General features: G+C 48.3%; 3 protein-coding genes across 6 annotated transcripts; 1 reads left to right on the plus strand and 2 right to left on the minus strand.

Annotated features, from left to right (window-relative positions):
• Positions 1 to 228: 228 nt before the first annotated feature.
• Positions 229 to 19,210, minus strand: LOC131206085 (transmembrane protein 184B). 4 transcript variants are annotated; one of them, XM_058198475.1, is made up of 9 exons: positions 19,115 to 19,210; positions 15,647 to 16,103; positions 5,849 to 6,014; positions 5,487 to 5,745; positions 5,146 to 5,315; positions 4,913 to 5,079; positions 4,767 to 4,841; positions 4,608 to 4,692; positions 229 to 1,966 (listed from the first exon to the last, which is right to left on the minus strand). In XM_058198475.1, the coding sequence occupies exons 2-9, from the start codon at positions 15,893 to 15,895 to the stop codon at positions 1,647 to 1,649; spliced, it is 1,491 nt and encodes a 496-aa protein (XP_058054458.1). In that variant the 5' UTR covers positions 15,896 to 16,103; positions 19,115 to 19,210; the 3' UTR covers positions 229 to 1,646. The 4 variants fall into 4 exon arrangements, with proteins under 4 accessions (XP_058054458.1, XP_058054459.1, XP_058054460.1 ...); XM_058198476.1 differs by lacking the exon at positions 19,115 to 19,210 and adding an exon at positions 18,910 to 19,000; XM_058198477.1 differs by lacking the exon at positions 19,115 to 19,210 and adding an exon at positions 18,433 to 18,449.
• Positions 19,211 to 19,520: 310 nt separating this feature from the next.
• LOC131205777 (syntaxin-8) lies at positions 19,521 to 20,622 on the plus strand. The gene is made up of 3 exons (XM_058198026.1): positions 19,521 to 19,673; positions 19,742 to 20,259; positions 20,314 to 20,622. The coding sequence occupies exons 1-3, from the start codon at positions 19,642 to 19,644 to the stop codon at positions 20,472 to 20,474; spliced, it is 711 nt and encodes a 236-aa protein (XP_058054009.1). The 5' UTR covers positions 19,521 to 19,641; the 3' UTR covers positions 20,475 to 20,622.
• A 37-nt stretch (positions 20,623 to 20,659) lies between these two features.
• LOC131205776 (cytochrome b-c1 complex subunit 2, mitochondrial) lies at positions 20,660 to 22,734 on the minus strand. The gene is made up of 4 exons (XM_058198025.1): positions 22,583 to 22,734; positions 22,251 to 22,393; positions 21,141 to 22,185; positions 20,660 to 21,059 (listed from the first exon to the last, which is right to left on the minus strand). Exons 1-4 carry the CDS (start codon positions 22,625 to 22,627, stop codon positions 20,973 to 20,975), a joined length of 1,320 nt encoding a protein of 439 aa, XP_058054008.1. The 5' UTR covers positions 22,628 to 22,734; the 3' UTR covers positions 20,660 to 20,972.
• Between the last annotated feature and the right edge of the window lie 27 nt (positions 22,735 to 22,761).

A 22,761-nucleotide genomic window follows, 5' to 3' on the forward strand; every position in this document is an offset into this window, starting at 1 on the left:
AGTCACCTGAGGCAGAACGCACTACATTCAACTCAACACTTATATGCTCAACTCAACTCAACTCAACTTATCGCTATATGCTCAACATTCACTTATATGCTTATCTATTAACGATACTACGGGAACCACGGTGCATTTCCGGTTGAAAATGACACAAGACGTGCACTTGAACAGAACGAGAGCGGTCGGCATGCAGCCATGCACAGGCAATTCAGTTTTCCATTCGGTTTTATTATCCCTAGTTATGTTTGAAACTGCGATCCGACCGACAGCGATCGCGCTCTATGCGTGTGTCGAGCTCCTTGTGTTCCGATCCGTCCGCCGGTAGACATCCCCCGGAGACTACGTCCGGCTCGTGTAATGTATTAGAATCAATAGCACATGTATATAGGTTCGATCTTTGTACGATGATGCCTTGGGGTGCCGCAGGTTTTGTTCATCATCATGCAGCGTCCACTAGAAAAAATAGCCGCCTCACGTCACTGGGGTCGGTTTCGGTTCTTTGAAAGATAATCAACTGTTCTTTTGGTTTCCCTTCCGTTAAGCATATTGACGACGAAATAGTATCTGTTGACGTTATTTGTTATGATTCTACGGTCATTACGAGCGTCCACTTAGTTCCTTAGTCTCTCTCCCTAGTCCGTTCCGTTTGGCGTATGGTATATAGAATATATTTTTATATATTTTAAAGCACACTAACTAGTCCCTTTCTATGCCACAGTCCAGTTCTTCCTTCTTGTGTGGTGAGATGGTGCTACGGTTAAAGGATCAGCGAATGCCGACTCTCTCGGCAGCGCCCGAAGAAGGTGTTGCGCGGAAGCGTTCGTTTTACGTCATTAAATTTATCAACTATCATCTGGCCATCCCGTTTGCTTTTTTTTCTTTCATCCAAAACACATTATCATCACCGGTGCATTTGTTTGTTTCGATTTGATCGTTTGGCAACATTTGGCGACGGACGCGGAAACCTTACTCTGGAGGAGTAAAGGAGCGCCAGAAAGGGGTTCCGGCAAAAACTGGAAAGCAGATTGGCAAAGCCCGACGATCCTTATCCCGCGGCCCTCGAAGCCACCGGACTGCCGTGTGCTGCTATAACGACGGAATCGGTTCTCGGATCGGGAGCGCGCTAAAGCAACTCCCTTTTGCTTGTAGTGTGTGGCTCGCGCCTGTGGAGTTCTTTATGCTCTCTCACTCTCTCTCTATTTTTGCAAGTGCGCTCATAAAAGTTGTGGCAGGATTATTGTATTCTTGTTCCTATACCATATCCCATAACATCCGCCCGTTTGCCTTTGTGAGATAGTAGTGATACCATTCGTGACAAAAAATATACATAGGAATAGTATTCTCTCTAATGTGACTCTGGTAATCTGGATCCGAACGTGGTAATTTAGTGTGTAAAACGTGTAATATGATTCTGTCCCACCTTATTTTCCTATAACAAACTGTTTACGTGACATCCAGAGAAGGAAACAGAACACTACGGGGGCCTATACACACACTCTCCGACACACCGAAGCTGTGGCCTTGGTGGACGAAAACGAAAGCAGATTAGTGACCGAACAAAGTGACGACCAGCGACTGCAACTTCACAAACGAATTCGAACGGCCTGAAACCAAAACGTGCAACGCGTGTGCAAATGGCGCATTTACTGATACTCATCGTCGCTCGATAGGAGCATAGTTTTCTCATTGTAGTTCTGGCTGATGGTGGCCACTTTCTGCGACACGACCGCGCCCGGCATAAACTTTCGCTGGCTGCCCAACGTTGGTGGGGCGATGTAGCTACCAGCAGCGTGACCACCGCCGGCATTACCACCGCCACTGTTGCCATTGTATGAACCGGTCGTAGCTCCGCTACTCATTCCGCCGCCGCCACCGTGGCCCTGCTGCTGGCCCTGCGCCACCTGGTAGCTAGGATCATCCGGATCGTACGAAGACACACGGATGCCGCGTGGATTTTTGCCTCCTGCAATTAAAGCAATGCGCAAACGTGATCAATTAGGTAGGCCCCAAATTAATTCCCCGATTCCATACCACCGTTGGAGAGCATACGCTTCTTCCGACGCTTCATGCCCGTAGTGTGTAGAGGAAACATCGAACAGAACGACATGCCACCAGCCTCGAAAGGGTCACACAGAGCTTAACGGAAACATGCGCCGTGTGTAACGGAAAGCTGTGTAGTACTCACCGGTGTGTTGCATCCATGCTGGCGATCGCGCGGATCGTCCCCGTCGCCGATTCGTCTAACTGAGTTACTAAAATTAGGACAAGGCTTCTTTCTGGCGATGCTGCACTAAGGCTGCACTAGGATTGTTTGTCTTGACAGCGGCAAGTTACAGTATAGATACGATTTATTATAGATATTTGTTTCTCCACTCTCTGTTCTAATGCTGTTCCTTTTCAGCTCCAGCTTTCCTTATCCCTTCCGTTGCCTAATGTCATCTGGCAGGCTGCATTTAATTCTAACTGAGCTGTGCTGTTTCGTGTCGTTCTATTTACTGTTTCGCTCCCAAATCACATTTTAGCCATGCAACACTCTGCTCAATTGCTCAAAAGGAACATTACCTTCACTGTTGCGCGCGTCGTTTGATCTTACGTCCCGGGCCCGGCACCAAGGGTCTACAGCAAGCCAACGGTACATGCATTAAAGAGACACAAACACACAAGCAGCCGTGGCGGTGGGTGGCAGATGTGGCGAGTGGTGTCCATTTTCCAACCGACAGGAGTAGATATTTACACGAAATACTTTCAAAATAAGGCTAGCACGAGTGAACGGAAGGGTAAAAAGCGCATGCATCGAACAACATCGGCCAAAAGCAACGTGCGGACACAGAACTGGATGGATGATGGTCGTGTTGGTGGAGCCGCCGCGGATGTCTTGTCTCTTTTGTTGCATGTATCGTCGCACGATTTGTGGGCCAAACGTTAGAACCATCCTTAGAATTTGATAGAACCGTGCTGACGCGGACTGCATGCCATTTCAGTATTTGTATTTTATCATCCTCTATACCTGCATCATGGCTGAAGGTTTTATACTTATCCTCAACCAGCTAACCGGCGGCTGAGAAGGTTTTCTTAAGTGATATCGTTGTTTTTTCGTTCGTTTTTAAGTAGCACTGATTTAATTTTGAAGACAAAAATCGTTTAAAAGTCCCCCGATGTACCGACAAAATTTAAAAATCTTTCAAAACAGTTTGATTAATCGCTTACTTCTTTGCAAATAAATCTCATGTCTGCGAATAAGGCCAATTCCGTTATCACCATTGTTGGGGTTTGGGTGTATGATCTTACGGTCCATTGTTGTTTTTCCTCCACTTTCTCTTTTTTGTTTTAAAAATTAATGATATTATAAAATATATAAGATTAAAAGGGGGAGCTTTGTTGATCGCGATTCCGAATTCAGTTAACTTCGTCCGTATTTTTTTTTCTTTTGCATGTCGTTGCGGTTCCTCCGCTCCGAACTGTGCACACACAAAACTCTAGAGTACCGTGTTACGCGCTAAAGATAAAAAGAGTGGATTACACACGGGTCCATCATTTTGATATTCAAAGTCTCTCATAAGGCATCTGCGAAACCACTTCTGTAAAGGTAGAGACAGAAAGTAAAGCAAAAACAGAGGGCATTACGAAATAAACTTGGACAAAACTTAAAATTGGGTGAAAAATAATCGCTCCTAAGAACGTTGACCATCTCCCCCTGGGCGCGTTGGTGCCTCTTACTGTTTTGCGTAAATGAAGAGGTTTTTTCAGCGGTGCACGCTCGGTGGCTTGTGTGGCCGTAGTGCGTGGCATAGTTTGCCAGTGATAGTAGTAGAAAACAAAACGGTAAGGTGTGCTGTCAGCTAACAAAAGAAAGGACGCCGGCGGGTGGCCACACACCCCAAAGCCTCGCATTCCGCCAATACTAGGAGCATGCATGCAGTGTTTTGCGGTGCTTAGGGCGGTTAAGGTAGATTGCCGGAAAACGACGACCCGGACTGATGGCGGGTATTGCCGTTGCCGTTATTGGACAAGACGTGCAGTTCGTCCTCGCGGAGCTGGTAGTAGCTTTTCAAGTACTGCGGCGCTTGAAAGTGCTTCCGCTCGCTGATTTGCCGGTCGATGGGCGACGGATAGTCTGCAAGAGCACAAAATAGGTTGCCAAATTTTACCATATCCACTTTCGCAAGATTCGCACAGGTGCACAACTAGGCCGCTGTTTTACGCCGAGCGATAGAGATTTACACAGAGCATGGTGTCGAAAAGGGTTGTGCTGATTGGACACGACATGGAAGTAGTTTTCGCTCCCCGGAACTGGAGAACGGAACCAAGGAGCAGTGCTTACCGAGTTGTGCCGAAGACTTGTCAGGCATCACAGACACAACATCGAGTGTACAAAAAAGAAAAGAAAAAACTAGCAGATAAACATAAAAAACAAGCAAGGCATACATCAGTAATACGAAACGGGCACGTAAACTGCTAAAAGATCTAAGAGAAAGTATCAGGCCAAGTAACATTCGTGCATAGAGTTTAACAAACACATTGTGAATTGATTTGTGACCCCTCGGAGAACGATCATCGACGAAAAGGGTCGTTTAGCGAGAAACGAATCAACCGTGAACACATACCTGAGCTGTACTGCGTGTACTGTTGATACTGCGGATGGAAATTGTGTATCGCGTCCGTCATAATATCTTTCGGGTTCATCGTTTCCTACGGGTGCAAAAGTTTAACGGTTAGTACGGTGCTCTCCACGTTCACGCACTTACGCGGCCGTCTTGGCTAACCTTCAGACTGCTTGAGATCGACTGCATCGTCACCGATCGTCCGTGAGCATCAGTCATACAGCTTTGCGCGTAAACCTTCGCGAAATAGGTTTAAAAGGGGTTAGAACCGGGAACCGTTCATCGTTCGGCCCACTCTCTCTTCCTACCTGATAAGGGAATGCATATCGTAGAGCGATGGCAGCGAACAGCATTTCGATGCAGATAAAGAAGTTCTGATAGCCCGCCGACACCGTACCGGCCGACGTGGTCGATCCTCCGGCATCAACGATCGGCGAGATGACCTCTGCCTTTTCCAGAATGGCCAGTCCAACACCTAGAGCATAGAGAGGTCGTGTTAGTTTGCGGTCTGCTCTGCGAGGAGCGGACGAGGGCGCCATACCTTGCCAGAAGGACAGGAAGATGACGGACTTGACAGTGCAGAACTTCAGCACCGGATCGAACGGTGTCAGGAGGTCTCGCGTGGCGAAATAGAACAGATACAGCCCGTACAGCGCCAGTGACACCGAAATGTTGTAGATGACGGTGATGTAAATGTAGCCACCATCAGCACTGTTGTTGGAGGAACGAAACGGGGAACGCATGGATTTATTATTAGAACACGAGAGAGAAGCCATACAACTACTCCTTGGCCGCATGCAGGTCACGCGTACGGAGAGTTATTGATTGTGGCCAAGGTACATTCAAAACTCGCTTTTCGCGCAACGTCTCGAGAGGACCTACCTCCAGTCGCCATCGTGGTAGTGATTGAAGGCCTGCAAGAAAATTATGATGAACGCCATCAGCGGCTTGACGAGGCAGAACTGCAGGGTGGCCTGCTTGCAGAACCGCAGAAAGCCGATCGTGTACGTTTTGCCCGCCAGACAGCACGTGCCGTACAGGCACGACGATTTGATCGGTTTACCGCGGATCTCCGACATGATGTTGCCTTCGCCGCCGAGGTACTCGTAGCACAGAGACAGGAAATTGTAGATCACGAATGCTGCAAAACAAGAGAGAGAGAGCGGGAGAGACAGATGGGCAAAAGAGCCCCATCCGGTAAGTGATTTCTCGAGCCGTTTTGAGGGCACCTCGATCAAGCTTACCCTCATAGCAGTCCCGTACGGTGAAGAAGTACACGTAAACGCTCTCCGAGTTGAAGAACAGTAAGCTGACCCACGAGTAGGTGGCGTAGATCGGCACGATGAACAGTATTCGGACGATCCATCGCTGTTCCTGCGGGTTCGTGTACCACCGAAGGTGTTGATAGATCTAAAACGGCACGGCAAAGAAGGAAACGAATGTAAGCGGTGGCTCTGGCTCCAGGGAACCCAACGCAAAGCATTCTGCATTCTTTTGTTACTTCCCCAGAGATGACGGTGGCAAAACTACAGTCCGAATAATGGTGTTGTGTGTTTACTGCACAGAAGTATCATTAAATATTCATCACACTGAAAGTGAAACGAGCGAGCAGCTTCCCAAAGACGTTTTGTCCACAACACGCTCCCGCGGGGACGCGGGAACAATTTAAAACGAAAATAGGCTCTCCTCTGCCCGCGTGGCACTGTTGCGGAAGACCTACATAATCCGGGGGCGGGCTTGGGTTGTTTATGATACCCACAGTAACCACCCACCGTTTGGGTACAATGTTCCCGTTGTGCTGCGATGGGTTTGGCGGGGACTTGTATAACCTCAAGTCCGACCGGCCCGAAAATGGACTAGAGTTCCAAAATGTTACCACAACCCCCCACGAGCCGCTAACGTTACAGAATAATCAACCCAAATTGCGGGTTCCCGCTGCCGTGGAAAGTGGAATCAGTCCGGTGACTTTAACCAAACAATCGCTCTCTCGGTCCATCAGCGCATCAGGGCAGGGTGCCGCTGATTTTTGCACGTTCATTAGAGGCGTTACACAGAGCACGCGGTCATAATAGATACAAAGTTGCAACCGATCCTTAAACACTCTCTGCTCGCGCTGCGTGACTTTCTGTGATGCGTGGCCGCGCGTGCTGTAGCGTTTGATGGGTGTCTTTCCTTTTTTATGACCAGCTTGATGTTATCTACGGAAAATGCCCAACGATGAAAGCCCGTCCCACTAGTGGTCGCAGCGGTTAACGGGGAGCTCAACTTTAAAACGGAGTGTAGGGCAGATGTTGACCATTTCAAAGTTCTGTTGGAAGTTTGGAATATTATTGTTCAGCCGAGTCTGTGGCTCCGTCGGACATCGATCGATCGATCAAGCAAAAGAAAAAACATTACAGCGGTCCCTCTGACCGACGACGACGAGACGTCCGTTTCGTAAACGTCCGTTTGATGTTGTTTCCTGCCGACTGGGAATGCCTGTGGGTCTCGGAAAAATGGGCCACCAAGCGATTTGCATCATAGAACGCATAAACATTGCGCTCGCTCCGGATGATCGAGTGCGCGTTTATGTCAACATCGACAAGATGTTGGCATTTATATTTAGCAACACTTGATCACCGGACTCTGCACGGAGCGATCGTCGGTAACATCGATCAGATCCATACCACGCACTGCATTCTCGAAATGAATGAAAAAGGCATACACAAATATTTCCCCAACATAAGTTGGATATGGTCTCTTCATTTTGCGCCAAAATTCTTTTGATGGTTTGCAAAACACCGCCCCGTGGCGTGTGGTGATACCGTAGTTTCTTTTTACCACAAAAAAACGCATTTTAAGCGGCCACACGGTAAGTAGTAGCCGCTAGTGGCAGGTGGAAACCATGCCCATGGCACGTAAAGTTCGGGCACAAGAAAAACGAACGTTTCAAGTAAAGACGGATTAAGGGCACGTTCGGTACTTAATCCTCGATAAATGGACCGCTGCACCAGCTCCGGAACGTGAAGCACAGACTTGGGTCATACGTTTTCATCCGGTTCGTAGGACGAGAGGCACCAGAGGCAGAGGGAGTTCGGGGGCGCGGAGAGCTTTCAAGGATCAACGGCCACCGCACTGAACGTGCAAAACCTGCAGATGCTGCACGGAAGAAAAATTACCCTGCGAGGGACACATTTGTAACCATTTAAAGCGCCTTCTCCTTTGGCGCCAAGCGCGCCAAGAGCCCTTACGGATGATTGAGCTTCTTATAAGCCTGCGTAGCGCAGGGAAAACAATTTTGTTTATGTATCTTCTGCCACCACCAATTAATTGCACGCTGATTCGAGTCATACAAGAGCCATTGAAAGTAAACTAAACAATGAATGGCTCGGAACCGTATGCGTGTGTATTGTGTACGATCTCTTTTTAGCGTCGCATTGAAAAATGCATTTTCTTTCACATTTTTCAGCCGAGCTCCGAGCCCATTGCATACTTCGGCGGAAAAGGACTCAATCCCTCAAGCCATTGGGACTCGAGCAACGACCGAAGGGGCTTCGACAAAAACGAAGGAACAAACGTGTCCTTGCACGTGCACGCGACGCAGAACACGAAACAATGGCAACAATCGTAAAAGAGGGTAACATCAGGGCCTGGGTATCGGGTATTAGGTTGGTGGCCACAGAATGCTGCCATTATTTTTATACTAATTTCCGACGACGTTCATTTCATTTCAACGACGTACCGCGGGCCCTTGCTCGAATTTTATCACCTTGATAGGCCACTTTCCACCGGGGTGTTGATAAAGTAAGCTTATCATCGACGGTAGGCCGAACGAACACACGTCGTCATCGGAGGTCGATCGGACATATTGACGACGGAGTGGTAATTTGATAAAGGAATGCCTGCACCGGTCCGCTACCACTGCCCAACGACTGGCGGCTGTGCGACGTGTCAGATGGTCGCCCTTTCAGCCAAGCCATCAATTTCGGCGCATATTAGTTTCCTTTTTTTTCGAGGACCACATAATGATTGTTGCCCATAATGTCCCATCAACTAGGCCCCCCGGAATGCGGCCTATTATAATAATCACACAGAAAGTGTCATGGGGCCTTGGCGAACGCTTCCGTGGGTGCGTACGAAAAGAAATGTCCACTAAGCGAATCGATGACTAGTGTTTCTAGTTGTTCATTCTTCGCCGAGACGCGAACCATTACGAACAGGGCGCTAATGAAGCCATGGGGACCGTACGGATACCACTACCCGCTGCTAATCTTTTTCGCAAACGGAATCAGCAAAACCGAGTGTCGGAATCGGAGAACGGGCATTCTTTCGGGCCCAAATCTTTTAGATAACGGTTCCATACGTTACGAAATAGTGTAGGAGAAAAGCCATTCGTCCATAAATGACACTTTTGCGGAACGAAGATGATCGGTGGCACTGAAATATTCCAACCGACGTAACATTATCGCACATAACCACCCTTTACTGTCCAATGACAAGCGAGCTGTGGCATAATTTTCACGCCGTTACGCGGAGAGGACGCGCAAAAGGCTTTCATTCAAGCCCCTAAAGTGAAAGGACCCGCTACCTTCAGGCGCTTATGAAATGCATGAAACGGTAAATGGTTGAAGACAGTTTTTCCAGGAAAAGACACACGAACAAGGCGTGTAACGATCGTTCCATTTGCGGCGTTCGGTGTGGTGTCGTGTGAGTCACTTATCAATCATTAACAGGTGTGCGAGGTCCATTGGGGGTCCATCGCGAGGCCCTTCGTAGTAGCACCATCGTCCTCGCTCCCAACTCAAGCTAGTAATTATCATGCTCCTGATGATGTTTCGGGCGAGAGGATCCATCGGAACTCCACCATTTCAGGAACTCGAACACTCCGTTGACCCACGGCCCACGGTGGATTTGTGTGTGGGTTTCTATCAACTATCTTAGCCCTCTCCTTCGGTGGTGGTGGTGGTGGTAAAAATTAAACCGCAGGCCCAAAATCGATATTATTGATTGAGGGTCGCCGGTGAAACATGACGCCAGCCAGCGGCACACACCCCGACTTTTCGTGACAGTGAGTGATTTACACGTTTCGACGCACTTCATCACACCACCGTGGACAGGATGTGTCCCGCGATGGATTGCCAAAAAAAATGTGAGGAACGGTTAGCCACTCTTTGACACAATTTTTAATTTACAAAACAGCCATAAATTAAAAATACTAATTATCAATAACGCAGGCCAAAGCAAATGTCCTAAAACATGCTTTTGTTGTGCCAGGCCCAGGTCGTTGTTTGAGAGTTCGTGCCAACGGCAAATTAGGGAAGCCCATAAAAAGGGGCCATTTGCCGCCCAGAATTTAACGACAATTGAGTCAACCGCGACACAAAGTATTGCGCCTACCGGAGTAACTCAGTTGGTCCGCTTAGTTCCGTTCCGTGTCGTGTCGTCCGCTAAATAGATGTTGCTGCAACAAACTTTAACAAGCGCGCCACATCCGTTTGCAGTTCCTCCTACAGACGAGACAGGAATAGACCACCGCGCCACAAGAAATTGATTACAAACCACAGAAACCGCGCACGTGTCAGTGCGCTCCTGAAATTATTAAACTGTAGCCGCATTTTCACAACAAACCACAAGGCTGCGGACTGTACACACGGCGCGGCCCAGTGTGGCCAGGAGTTATTTATATGTTTTGATTGCCTCCGGAAGCGTTACAAATCAAATCCGAAGCCCTTTCGTCACCGGGTGGCGGTGGAGAAGCTTGCGCAAAACATTTTATGACAACACACGCACGGTGATTATTGTTTATTTTCTCATCGGAAACAGTTCGGAGCGGGCCATTGGACAAGGTGGAAAAGGGGGGAAAAGTATACGACGAAAGTGAGATCAGAGGGCAACAAAAAAAACGCGCCAATGAAGCACCGCAATTTGGTGACCCGACCGGACTATCTATCTTGTGGTCATCATCCGCGGGGTGTGCAACAAAAGTGCGTAACCCCCCCGGTGGGGGTCCGTTAGCCATGAAATGAAGAGAACATAATTACTTTCTCACCTTCGCTCCTATATGGGGGGACCTTAATCTTCGTTTCGTCGGATTGGAAGGGAAAAAGGAAAATGCAGTAAAATAGCAATTAGCTCAAAGCGCTTCTGATACGGCCCCGTCGATTCGGCGCAAAGGTTGTTAGAGCGCCACCTTGAGAGCCGTGTGCGCATCTTGATTTTACCCCGGCGATCGTTACTGATCGACGCCGCTCACCACCGCAGCCAAGCAGATAATCCGCCTGCATCCGCTAAAACGTGTTCGCAACGAAGTTTTGCAACAGAAAATGTCAGATTAACTTTTCGACCGGAACGGTTGAGTGTTGAAATGTGTCTGGGATTAGTTTTTGCACACTTTCTTCACTAACCAATGATCTTTTTTATAAGTCCAACCGTCCGTTGATCGATTGAGTAGTGTTAAACGGTTAAATCTCAATTGCGCGAAACAAGAGCGACATTGATCTTGCTATGCTGGAGAGCTAAAAACAAGGGTTCAACTGTGGTGCTCCACTTAGAGAAATGTAGACCATCGCCAACTTGAAGCAACAGGTGTTTCCTCCCCAAACGTCGACAACGGCTGGCATCTGCCCGGTTAGCCGCGAAACGGAAATCAGATTCAAGACACTCAATAATGTTCTCCGAATGGCTGCATAAACAATTCACCATCGATTTTCCGAACCGCACGGCTGCTGATATGCAGAAAGGTATGGGCAACGCTGAACACTTCCTTCTTTGCCTGCGGATGGGCCTGCGCTGCTGTTCTTGGTATCGGGGAGCGCCCAGGGCCAGGAAGAGCTTTGCACCATCAAAGGGTGGTTCGTTCGATTCGCTTTCCGGTAGGGAAATTAACAATGCGTAAAAACGCAGAACCATTACAGCCCCAAGGGCTGTTGGTTGGTCCCTAAACAAGGGTTGCCAGGATATTCGACCGAAGCAGAGGCTCAGATGTGAAACAGTTGAACGATCCCCTTTTCGTGAACAGGGCCGCCGCCGCCGCATGAACGATTGTTGTGCCACCCCGGAGGGTCTCGGGAGGTCTTCAGAGGAGTCCATTTGCTGGCTCAAACCGGTTTGGGTAGCTATCTGCGAATCATCGCGTGGTTCGCGGACGAGTTGAAATCGTGGGAACATGGAAACATTTCTTCCACCTTTCTGCCGCACGACCTGCCGGTTCGAGCATAACCCACGGCGATCAAATGGAGCACGGGGTAGTGACCTTATTGTGCATTACGGTCAAAGGAGAGCATCGCTTTGCTCAAAACTCTCCATTCACAGAGTCACCCAAAATGTAAAGAGCATTAATAGAGTTTCCTACTTTCGGGTAACTTTATACACCGTCGTTGTGGACTACAAGTTACGCTTAATCGACGTTTCGAAGAAGATTTTTGCATTTAAATAGGCGCCCGGCGTGACTTTTCGGTGTCACGAACGGTCCACAGTTTAAGACGCGCATTCCTGGCGGATGGATGGAGAAAGCCCGAATGCAAACCAGCATAAATAATGGGACACCATCAAGGTTATGTCCCAATGGTGCAGTGTAGTGTACCGTTTCTTCAACAGTTCCTATTGTTCAAACAGAACCACAATACACATTTTTCATTAAAAGACCCCGGCGGGGCTTTATGTCTTATTTTGAGAGTATTTCTCGGGTCAAAACGACCATCACTGGGGCGAACAACCACAACAACGCCATCCATCATTTATGCATCTTTGCGCTTTTAGCACCAGATCCTGGACGGGCCATTCTGCGCAAAAGTTGGATGCACCTTGTCGTGCGGCTGTGAGGCCTCAGAAGAGAACGGGCGAGGAAAACCCACAATCCCGCCGCCAACCAGCTTAGAATTTACATACTTTTTGTGCCAGTGGTCGCCGGTCTTTCTTTGGCCCCTTTTTGGTCCCCACAGACGGTGCATCGTACACATTAGCATCATATAGTGTCCCTTTTTTTCGCATAGTCCATTTCCCGGACCTTCATGAAGAAGCTGCCAACGGGTGCATGGCAGCATATCAATCATTACGTAATGCAGTCGCCGTTGGACTAAACGGCAAAATAATATTCAAACCACCACGACACGAACTAATCAACAAATAATAGTGCCACATTCCGGTGACCCAAACTGGAGCGAAAGAGAATCGTCAATTCTGGCGGCGGGGGTCCATTCGTTGCTTCACGACGTCCTTGACATTTCATCGTTTGCCCATTCACCCGTTTTTGTTTGCCCCTTGTTGACAACACGGCACTGGTGCTGAACGTTCCATTCGAAAGCAAAGCGTGACCAATACACGACTGAAAAGTGCATATAACTTTGATGTTTTCGGGTCTTTAAATTGGGGAGGATATGAAGGAAATGTGAACAATAAATTGAGCCACAAGAGCATTTGAAGTGAAACGTTGTTAGTGAGCAATATAGCATCATTAAATGGGGGGCTTCGTTCGTTTCTTTCCCGTCTGTCCCAACCGGATCATCAAAATCTGCAGAATCCACTCGTGAAAGCCTTTTAATAATGGTATTACTTTCACATCCCGAAACTGATTGAAAGCTGGCCACGGAAAAGCTCGCATTTCCATGCAAAAGTATGGCCTTTTTCTCTTCCGCATCGGTTTCACGTCTCGTGGCAGACGCCCATCATCATACACAGTTCGTGTCTTTTTAATTGGCCAATGATCGCAAAACACAAACGGTACAGCTTTGCAGGGTATGTTCAACCGGCAAAAGGCCCCATTACCGGTGCTTAGCTTAAGAAAAATTCACCGTCCTGATCGCAGCATCATGGTTCGCGATTGGGATGGTATCGGATGGACGGCTAACAAGGAGCGGATATCATCGTAACGCATCACAGGCAAGAAAAGCGCCCATGTTGGCGCACACAAAAATGCTTACCGACCGATTAGGCATCTGGGTTGATGACCAGGACGGACAGACAACAGTTATCAGTCTCGTCAGTAAGTGTTGAAAGGCAGCGATCATTGTGGATGCAACAAACTACTCTTAACTAGGTGAAAGAATTTCCATTTCACACACTAAACCTCTTCACGAAAGAAAATACATCGGAACTTATCCGGCCAATTTCCGCCTTTTTACTGTTCCTTCTTTTCAATGGAGGTCTTGTAAAAAACATACCCATAAAACTGGATGTAGTCTTCGTGATTGAAAGGGAAAAGGTGCCACACAAAGTATATCACACTATCGATCAAAATGGCTCGCGGTTCGCTGAAAGCGTCATGAGCTCTCACCAAAGTTGCGTGAATGGGCGAATCTCTTGGTTTATTGATAGCTGATACCGCCCGTGTTGGAGTGGCGTGTTTCATAATATTCGGCCAATTTTACAACCGACATCGACAATCCAATAAACCGTGCGGCGGAGGTGGCCCCGGCGGAAAATAATAACAATCCCAAACGACCTTTAAGTCCACCTTAAAGAGACTGCGTTCCTCGCCGTTGGTTTCAAGTTATGTGACCTGCGAGAGGGGCGGTGCGTAAATGACGATCCGCGCTCCACCCCGGAGCCTGTCGGCCTGCGAGTAAAATGTCCAACGTGCACGTCAAAAGCGTTCAACTGAGAATTAGTATATGCACTGCACGGTTTCTTCGGTTTGGTCAAGGTTGCAACGTGTTTCAATCTAATTATGGCCGTGGACACATGTACGCAAAAAGCCTACGGGTCAGTAAATGAGGAGACGGAATCCACCTGACCGGAGTCGGGTGCAAGGGGACGGAAAAAACTTATGGAATTAAAACTTTTCCCATTTGCGATACCGTCACGTGAAGGCGGCGGTAAGGGACGTGAATCTATTATCAGGTGAACCTGTCCCGCTGGGCGCCTATCGATTTTTTTTCGGTCTGACGCTAGCAGCAGATCTTTGGCCATTGGGCCTTTTAAAGACGTGACACTCAAAATATTGTCAAGTTTTGTTTCCGTCAACATTATTCGTTTTTCGCCCGGATAGTGCAAGCAAGAGCACCACTCCATTGGCACACAGGAGAATGCAGTACATCCGCTGGCTCTTTATGGTGGTTTTCGCCTTCATTTAACATGCACAGGGTCACCTTCCCGGGGGTATTTGAAAGTGCTACATGAAGTTATAATTCCGAACTTATTCAGACGTGTTGTTACCTTTGCGGTTGCATAGAGTGGTCGTCTCAACCGCCAGGCCGGGCTCTTGGCTCAGACACAGAGTGGCGCACTATTGTCCGCAAGAAACCGTTGCCGGAGGAAGCAGAGGTTGGTGACTCCGTCGGGGAAAATGATAGGCTAAGAAGGCACGAAACCGGATTGGCCGCAAGCCGTAGCACGTCCCACTCAAGGACGCAGACACATGACGACGACGACAGCGACGGCGACGCCGACGAGAACTGCACATCGCCCGCGGGCCACAAGAATAATAAAGATGTCGTGCACGTTAGTGGTAGTGGGTTTTTTCGCGACGTCACTTCCACCAACTCTTTGGTGTTATCGAAAAATATTTTGATAACGAAGAATTTACAAACCCCGAACCCCGAACCCCGAAAACGAGACAATATATTTGCAGTATTGCAAGTTTGGGGAAACTTCCAACGACATCATCAATCGCCGGCAATCGACCGCGAACCGAGAACCCAAACTTTTCCATCCTCCCTTGCGTGATACCACCAATTTATGTTGCAAGTATAACAACGGCCTACAATGCATTGCATGTGCTTACAAGTCCGTGACCAGCGACTCTAAACAATGGTGCGGCTCCGGACAGGATTTTCGCCATTTCCGCGATACGCACGAGTTCCTTTCGACCGTTCTTCGGCCAACGCAATTGCGCTAGTGTGTGTGGCGGTGACGATTAAAGGCATATTTTACTGCCGTGGCAGTCAACCGGAAACATTCACGGGAGTTTACCCTATTTGTCGGAATTCACATCAGATAGCCACCCAAAGTGTATGAACACAGCTAATAGTTCCACCCCGGCGTTATGTAGTACGGGGCAAAATGATACAACTCATGCAGATCCAATGGGGTTCTAAAGTTATCTTTTGGCCATGCCGACAACTTACCTGCTGACACGTGATGAACAGGGCCATCCACACACAGATGCCGGCGAAAATCTGGGCCGTCTTGGCCTGTAAGAAGATACCATCGCCTACGTGGTTGATGATCGGATCGATGGCCAGGGCTGCGGCCGGTGCGTCTGTCAGACGAACAAGAATGTTCGGTTTGGCCGAGCTGAGGGCGGCCCCCGCTGCGGTGGATGCAGCGGTGGCGTTGGCCAGCAGCTCGCTTGCTGCCGGATGTTCCGTGCTCATGATTTCGTCCTTTGCGTCACACAAACAGCTTTCAGCGCGCACGCTTCACGTGGCCAACAAGGAATTGAAATACTGCAAACGCACTTATGTTCACTTATGCGCTGGTTCGATCGAGCGCGCGATCGAATCCGCGGTGGAAAGGTGTTACCACTCAGGTGCACTGTAAAGTCGAACGCTTTTCAATTCATTCAAAGCCAACACATTGATACTAGCAGCCGGCAAGAGAGTAGAGAGAAAAAGAAATTAGAAACATTGGACATTTTACCCCTTCAGAAGCGTGAAGACAAGAATCACTTTCTAAGCACGAAGTAGCACGATCAAAGCTCAAGCCCCGCCACCGCCTGCTCTGATTGCCATGTAACTTCGCGTAGTAACGCACTGTAACGCTTTGATCACCATCGACCATCACACTACAGCTCTAGACACACCTCTTCCCTACGCAACGAGCCCTGTTTCGTTCACGCAACTAATTATTCACTCGTGCAAAAAATAAGCCGCTTTCGTCGCCACTCTCTACTATTACGCTTCGATCCGCAAAGTCGGAGCGATGCGTGTTTTCGTGCCGATTAGTAAAGCAGCAGCATCACTTTCGCGCGCTTTTCCTCAATCAGCATTGTGCACCAGAGTAGGTATGCTCATTGAACGGCTCGTTCGAATATGCACAGTCAAAGCAAGCTTTTGCCAATCACGTGAAATCCTTTACGGTCCCACTCTCTGCGGCTTGCAGATCTTCATTTCAATGGCATGTGGAAGACTTAAGAGGCAATTAAGCTAACTTCGCTGTAGGAAGACAAAAGCGACTAAAAAATGCAGCTAAAGCAAAGTGTTCACAACTGTGTCGTTCTTTTTCCACAATCTTCCCGTTCCAGTTTTCGCCAAAGATCTGAAAGTAGACAACATAGAAAGGATTATCAATAAAACTGTTATTCTTCAGTATTTGGCCTATTCTTTAGTATGCTATATTTACACTGCTCAGGCTCATTAAAATAGGCAAGTGAAAGGATTCAAGGACGGACGAAACACATTATTAAAAGGTTCTCCAGAAAGAGAAGCACACGATAAACGCATCCTTGCCGTAATTTTCGTTTTCACTGTCCTATTCATTTCGAGCACAAGATAGCATCATCTTCAGCATACATTTTGCTGTAGTCTAGCCCTTTAAAATAGCTCTGAACATCGCATCGGCCTGCAACTAGAGATATCGGACATGTTTATGTATTGTGTGCTGGCCCAATGGTTTGCCCTTCAAAGTGGCCATAATGCCGTTACGTTCCTTCGCATGCTCAGGCTTGCAACATTATTATGATCTTCGCTGCCAGGCGGTCGTAGCATTTAGCCCTGCGTTGCCAAGCCCTTGTTCGTATCCCAAGGAGGCAAGCGTTGGAATATTGACAACAATTATGGCTGATTGCTATATTCCGCGAAGTGCACAACACGCAAAGCAGGATGTCTCCTGTCCGCCATCTATCTGTGTGATTTGATTCTTCATGTTTTCAAGACATAATCAACAATAATCGTTTCAGTGCTCCAGGACAAAACATTTTTTACCTTTCCGTCGACTAATTGTTACGCGTGTTTTCTTCGACAAAACGAAAACTCACCTACTTTTGCTCGGACGAACAGCTTTTATCGAGTCAAATACAATTAAAATACATGTTATGGTTTGCATAAATGAGTGAAACATATGTCACATAATGCGCACTTTCCTTCTACCCAAAACCATACCGTTTTGCTAACCTGATCACCGTTTAAAGCATCACCTTTTTTCTTTTTTAAACAACCTAATACCCTGTGATCAACCACGTACTCTGAATAATCTCCACTGTCGCCACGAAGTAGGACAACCCCTCTTCTCTTACTATTCAGCAAGGTTGTTGCGTGGCTGCGCTTTTGAAACGTGCTACATAAAATGAAAGTACCCGCTGGGTTCGATCCATTGATTGGTATCGTTTCACTTCACGTTCAGTGCCAACCAACAAGGCTTTGGATAAACTGTAGCAAAAAGAGACAACCAAAGACCCACGGAATCGGTGTGTCCTGGTCCCGGGGACCAATCGAAACACAGGGGAAGCCTTAACAAGCACCAACCCATTCGAAACATATGTTTCGTTCTCGTTAGTGGTTCACCTAACTCGCGCGAACGAATCGTTCCTAGTTTGACTGTCCCATCCTAAACTCCCTTCCGGGTTAGGAGCGGGCTCCGAATGAAAACTAGTCGAACGACGATTGGCACAGTTTTCCCTCTAATACGAGGTGACGTAAGTACACAGCATGCTTTGGGGCATGCAATGGAGGCACATTCGCCACCAAACCAATAAAATTGAGTCACGGCTGGCGTGAAGATAGCGAAGCCCTTAATTTTGCGTGTCACTGTGTCTGTGCAGAGGCTGCCATCCGCAATATTTTAACAGCTGTGAGCTTGAGGTGCTATGAATTTTGCTTTCAGAATTATGAGCTATGGCATTTTCTTACCTTATTTCTTTGTTCCCCATCGGGTCGTTGACTAGGCTATGTTACGGATATGCAAAGCTACGAACATATCGATACGTTCACGGTCACGCAGTGTAATGGAATTTGTTTGTAAATCAGTGTAAGCACTTCGCATCATGGGGAGGCGCTTCAGGCGCACTACGGTGGGTCACACGTCACTGTGTGGGCGATTTTCTAAGCTCGCCATTTGCGGCAAGGTTGCGCAAAGTTATGGCCTGGATTGGTGAAATTTGCATTCACGGGAACACTCTGTGAATCCTGTTCACTGTTTCACCAACGAATTCAGGGTTTGCATGTCGCAATGTTTTACACTCGTTTTCAACGCCGTTTATGACTTCCGTATGGTAGGAAGCTTTTGTTCCATGTAGCCGCACACAATCACACCATCAACACGACGCACACAGCACCGTTTGGACAACATCGCAGAGATTTGTTTGGGGCAACGGAAACTTCGTTCTCAATTGAGCCCCAATACACCATTTAACCTTAGCAGCGCCGCGAGATGATGAAAACCACTCACGCACTTAATTAACCTTCCACACTGGGTTTTTTCTAGCTCGTTGGCATCAAATCGATGGCTTCTTGCTGTGGTTGCTGCGAAGCCCACTTTAGCTGTTGTTTGTCACGGCACACGCAGAACAGCCTCAATTCACCATTTTGCTGGACACAACAACTATTTCCGATGCACAGTATTCTGCAAACAACATACACACAAAAAATGCAACAAACCTGCGGAGCGCTCGAAACGTTGCCCGCACACGAAAAAGCCCGATTGAACCTACGAAAAATCCGAAAAAACCCGAGAGCGGATTCTCTGTACTGCTCGATTCTGCGACTGTCATGTCAAAGAAGACACTGGCAAGCAGTTAGCACTTTTCGAGCACATCTAGTACTTCCCAATCAAAAAGCCTTCTATGTTTTGAAGCACATTTAATGTGAACATACATTCAGCCATTAGGGCTTAAACAAAAACAATTTTTTGTATTATCCACACTGCAGTTTACGCTCAAATAGATCCACATTTGTGCTCATAAATTTAACTATTCAATATTCGAGCAAATCTGACGTAATGCAGAATCGAGCAATGTCGGCTGCACGAATTAACGTCAACAAATTCTTTGTTTTGGCCAGGAACTACGCCAAGAAAAACCGACCTTCCTTATCAAAAAATTTTCAAAAAAACAATTCAATTAGTCATCGCGAGGATCATTTTTTGTGGAGTGCAAATTCGCTAACCAGTCAGCCTGAGCGAAAAGATGGCACTAATTAATATCGATGGGGACCCATGGTGAGACTATGAGCTGCCACGCTCGGCCGTGATGAAGACCAATTTTCCCATTCGTGCCCTCTCCAAAGGTTGACCGATCTGGATGCCTGTGAAAGATTGAGCAACGATATCCAGGCACAGCTTGCGGCTCGGAACAGAGAAAACGTGCTTTCTCGACAGTATGGCGTCATATCTGGCACCATACGAGTTCGCCTGAAGCAGTTGGGCAGTGAGCTGGAACAGTTGAACTACAAGCTCGGACTTCTAGCGAACTCGATAACCGCGGCAGAATCCGAGCGTAGGCAGCGAAACGTCGAGTCGCTGCAATCGAAATTGATCCAGTTACAGCGTCAATTCAACTCCACGGCGCCATCAGTCGAAAGGGAGGCGTTGTTCCGAATGAATTCCGCGCGCAGTGCCTTTGCCGATGACGACGATGACCCGGCACTAATCCCTTCGCAAAGTAGCTACTCGGTTGACGATCTGCGAACACAGCAAACAAGAATCCTTGAGGATCAGAACGCAGGGTTGGATGCGCTGTCGAAAGTGATCGCTCGGCAGAAAGTGCTGGCGACACGAATCGGTGGTGAAGTCGATCTTCACAATGGTAAGCTGCCGTCGCGAAAGCATTATCGACGGCGCTAACGATCTTTTGTTTTAGAAATACTGGACGATTTGGCCGACACCATCGAGACAACGGCCACTGGCACGGAGCGTGAAAATAGGAACATTGCGAGAATCACAACGCAAGACTCTACTTGGGGCTATTGGACAGTGATAGGGCTTCTGTTCGTAGGTATTATCGTTGTTGGTATACTATGAGGAACTCATCGTGTCCGAGGTGCACTTATGTGTGCGTTATCAGTTATTATCATTCTACTGAGTCGATTGCATTACTATCCTATTCCATCTACTTGTTCCACGAGTTATTTTAACAAAAGTCCAAATAAAAAATATATTTACACGATCAGTCCACAGATTCAGGTTCCTTGCAACGAACGAAAACGAACTTTGTCAGTGTTTATCCTATTTATTGATTAACTTTTCACCATTGACATCGATTTTTGGTACCGCAAACAAACAACAAATGTCGCAATTGCAGGAATCAAGGTGGTTTGCACTGTTGCTAGCGGTCATGTTGGACAATGTGCTGAATTCCGCGCTCGGTTTTGAGTCGATTGATCACGTAAGAGTTTTGCTACAAGTGTTATGCTACGCACTGCGTGTCCAAGGGGCATTTTTTGTCGGTTATGTCTTCCTGAAGCTGCTGATTGCTTCCAATAGACGGGAGGGTACAGATTTAGGAACCGTTCTACTGAATTAATGCAGGTCGCAAAGGTGCGGCACGTGTCCCAGATTTCCTACGGCACCAACGGCCAGTTTGCTGGACGCGACCTTTCTGGCGGCCTGGAACAACGGAGAGAAATTGAAATGTTTAACAGACTCCCATCTGGAGAGGGCTATTTGTTGAATAATATCATTACTTACAGCTTGCACATCGCTGGCCGTGACGGCATTAACGGCCGCAATCAGGTCGCTCTTTTTGTACACCTGTCCGGCCAGAGCGGCTTCTTCCCCGAGCTGAGCGAGCAGCGTGCTGTGATTCTCGACGTACTCGGCAACGGTTACAACGGCGGCCGCCTTGCCACGCGCTACATCCGCATCATTGAGCGAGAGCGACTTGAGGGCTTTCACACCAGCCTCGACAGCTTTTCCTGCTTCCTTGGCGTCACCCACAAGGACGAATCCGAACAGTCCGTTGTCACTGTAGCTATTGTAAAGCGCACTGCAGTTAACATTGCCCAATGCCTTTGTCAAAGGACCATTGTTGGCGCCACGTTTTGCTGCCGGTCCAACGCCGGCGGCGTGCTGAAGCACCCAGAAAGCCATCGCCTCCTTCAACGAGTTCCAACCGACAGCTTCCGCACCAACGGCGACGGCAGCACGCGACCCAGATCCATTGTGTCGCACTTCACCGGTGTTGAAAGTGGACTTGTTATCCGTTCCGCTGCCGGAATCGAGTCCAAGGTTCTGAGCGAACCCTACGAGCAGTTGGTGATCAACACCCACGCCAGCCACCGCCGCACGGTTTGTGGTGCAATTGGCCGCAAAGTAGTGTTGCATCGTTTCCGACGAATGCTTACCGACCAGATAGTCTGGGCAGAAGACGGAATTACCAAGTCCATTACGGAATGCGGCCTTATGCAGCAGCTCGACAGCCTTCACCTCTTTCGGTAGACGTGCCAGTTCATTGCGAATCCGCGGCGTAAGCTCGGCCAGCTCCCAAGGCTTAAACACCTGCCCGGTGGCGGTGGCTTCCAAGTACTTGAGGCCAACCTCGAGCTGATCCTTCGTAACGGCCACGGTGTACGTTACCAGCTCACGATCAGCTTGCGTGGTCAGACTACCGCCAGCCTGCTGGATGTTGCGCGTGATGCCGAACGCCGTGGCCGTCTTCGTCGAAAGACCGCCGGCGGCCCGCAGGACGTGAGCTGCCCCGACGCAGTCAGCGGTTTCGTTGCGCGATCCAGCGCTTCATGAAAAAAACCGGAATTAGTATTACCACCACTGCTTTGGCATGTGTTGATCGATAGTTACCGGAAAACAACGGAAATGCGCGACACCGGAGCATTTGCTTCGGCCGAAGCGACGACTAGCTTGTTCGGAAGGGTCGTTGTTTGCACCTCGGACGAACCGCGGCTGGCGGCGGCCGCCTGTGCGTGAGCGGCATAGCCACGAGCCTGAAACCGGAACGAAGCACAAGGATCATGGGACCGATTAGTGGGATGTGAAAAATGTCCTGTCCGCAAGAACGATTATTTCATCACGGTGCAGACTTTACGTAACATTTTGACATTCCGTCCTCTCGAAACGGCGAAACACTCGCCAGTCAGCAGACAGGAAAACAAGTTTCCCCCGACGGCACTTACCGCTGCTGCACGGAGCATTGGAGTTTTCGACGAAACGGATGCCATTTGCCTGCGATTAAGCACCAAATCGGTACGATCGAGCTGGTTTGGGAGTACGGCAAATTCGGAACTTTGTTGAAGAAACAAAACTTGGCAGTCGTTGGTTACTCGATGAAAAGTCCCTTGCTCAAAGCTGGCAC

The sequence above is a fragment of the Anopheles bellator genome, chromosome 1, assembly GCF_943735745.2.
Source record: "Anopheles bellator chromosome 1, idAnoBellAS_SP24_06.2, whole genome shotgun sequence".
Lineage (NCBI taxonomy): Eukaryota > Metazoa > Arthropoda > Insecta > Diptera > Culicidae > Anopheles > Anopheles bellator.

Bases quoted from the DNA above. Each gene is read 5' to 3' on its own strand.
- LOC131206085 (XM_058198475.1), bottom strand. From the start codon at position 15,895: ATGAGCACGGAACATCCGGCAGCAAGCGAGCTGCTGGCCAACGCCACC. The intron at 5,746-5,848 runs GTAAGCTTGATC...CTTGTTTTGCAG, and splicing joins CGTACGGGACTGCTATGAGG to CATTCGTGATCTACAATTTC. The intron at 1,967-4,607 runs GTATGTGTTCAC...CTTTAATTGCAG, and splicing joins GTACACGCAGTACAGCTCAG to GAGGCAAAAATCCACGCGGC.
- LOC131205777 (XM_058198026.1), top strand. From the start codon at position 19,642: ATGGCACTAATTAATATCGATGGGGACCCATG. The intron at 19,674-19,741 runs GTGAGACTATGA...CCCTCTCCAAAG, and splicing joins AATATCGATGGGGACCCATG to GTTGACCGATCTGGATGCCT. The intron at 20,260-20,313 runs GTAAGCTGCCGT...CTTTTGTTTTAG, and splicing joins TGAAGTCGATCTTCACAATG to AAATACTGGACGATTTGGCC.
- LOC131205776 (XM_058198025.1), bottom strand. From the start codon at position 22,627: ATGGCATCCGTTTCGTCGAAAACTCCAATGCTCCGTGCAGCAGCG. The intron at 22,394-22,582 runs GTAAGTGCCGTC...TTCCGGTTTCAG, and splicing joins CAATGCTCCGTGCAGCAGCG to GCTCGTGGCTATGCCGCTCA. The intron at 22,186-22,250 runs GTAACTATCGAT...TTTTTCATGAAG, and splicing joins CGCATTTCCGTTGTTTTCCG to CGCTGGATCGCGCAACGAAA.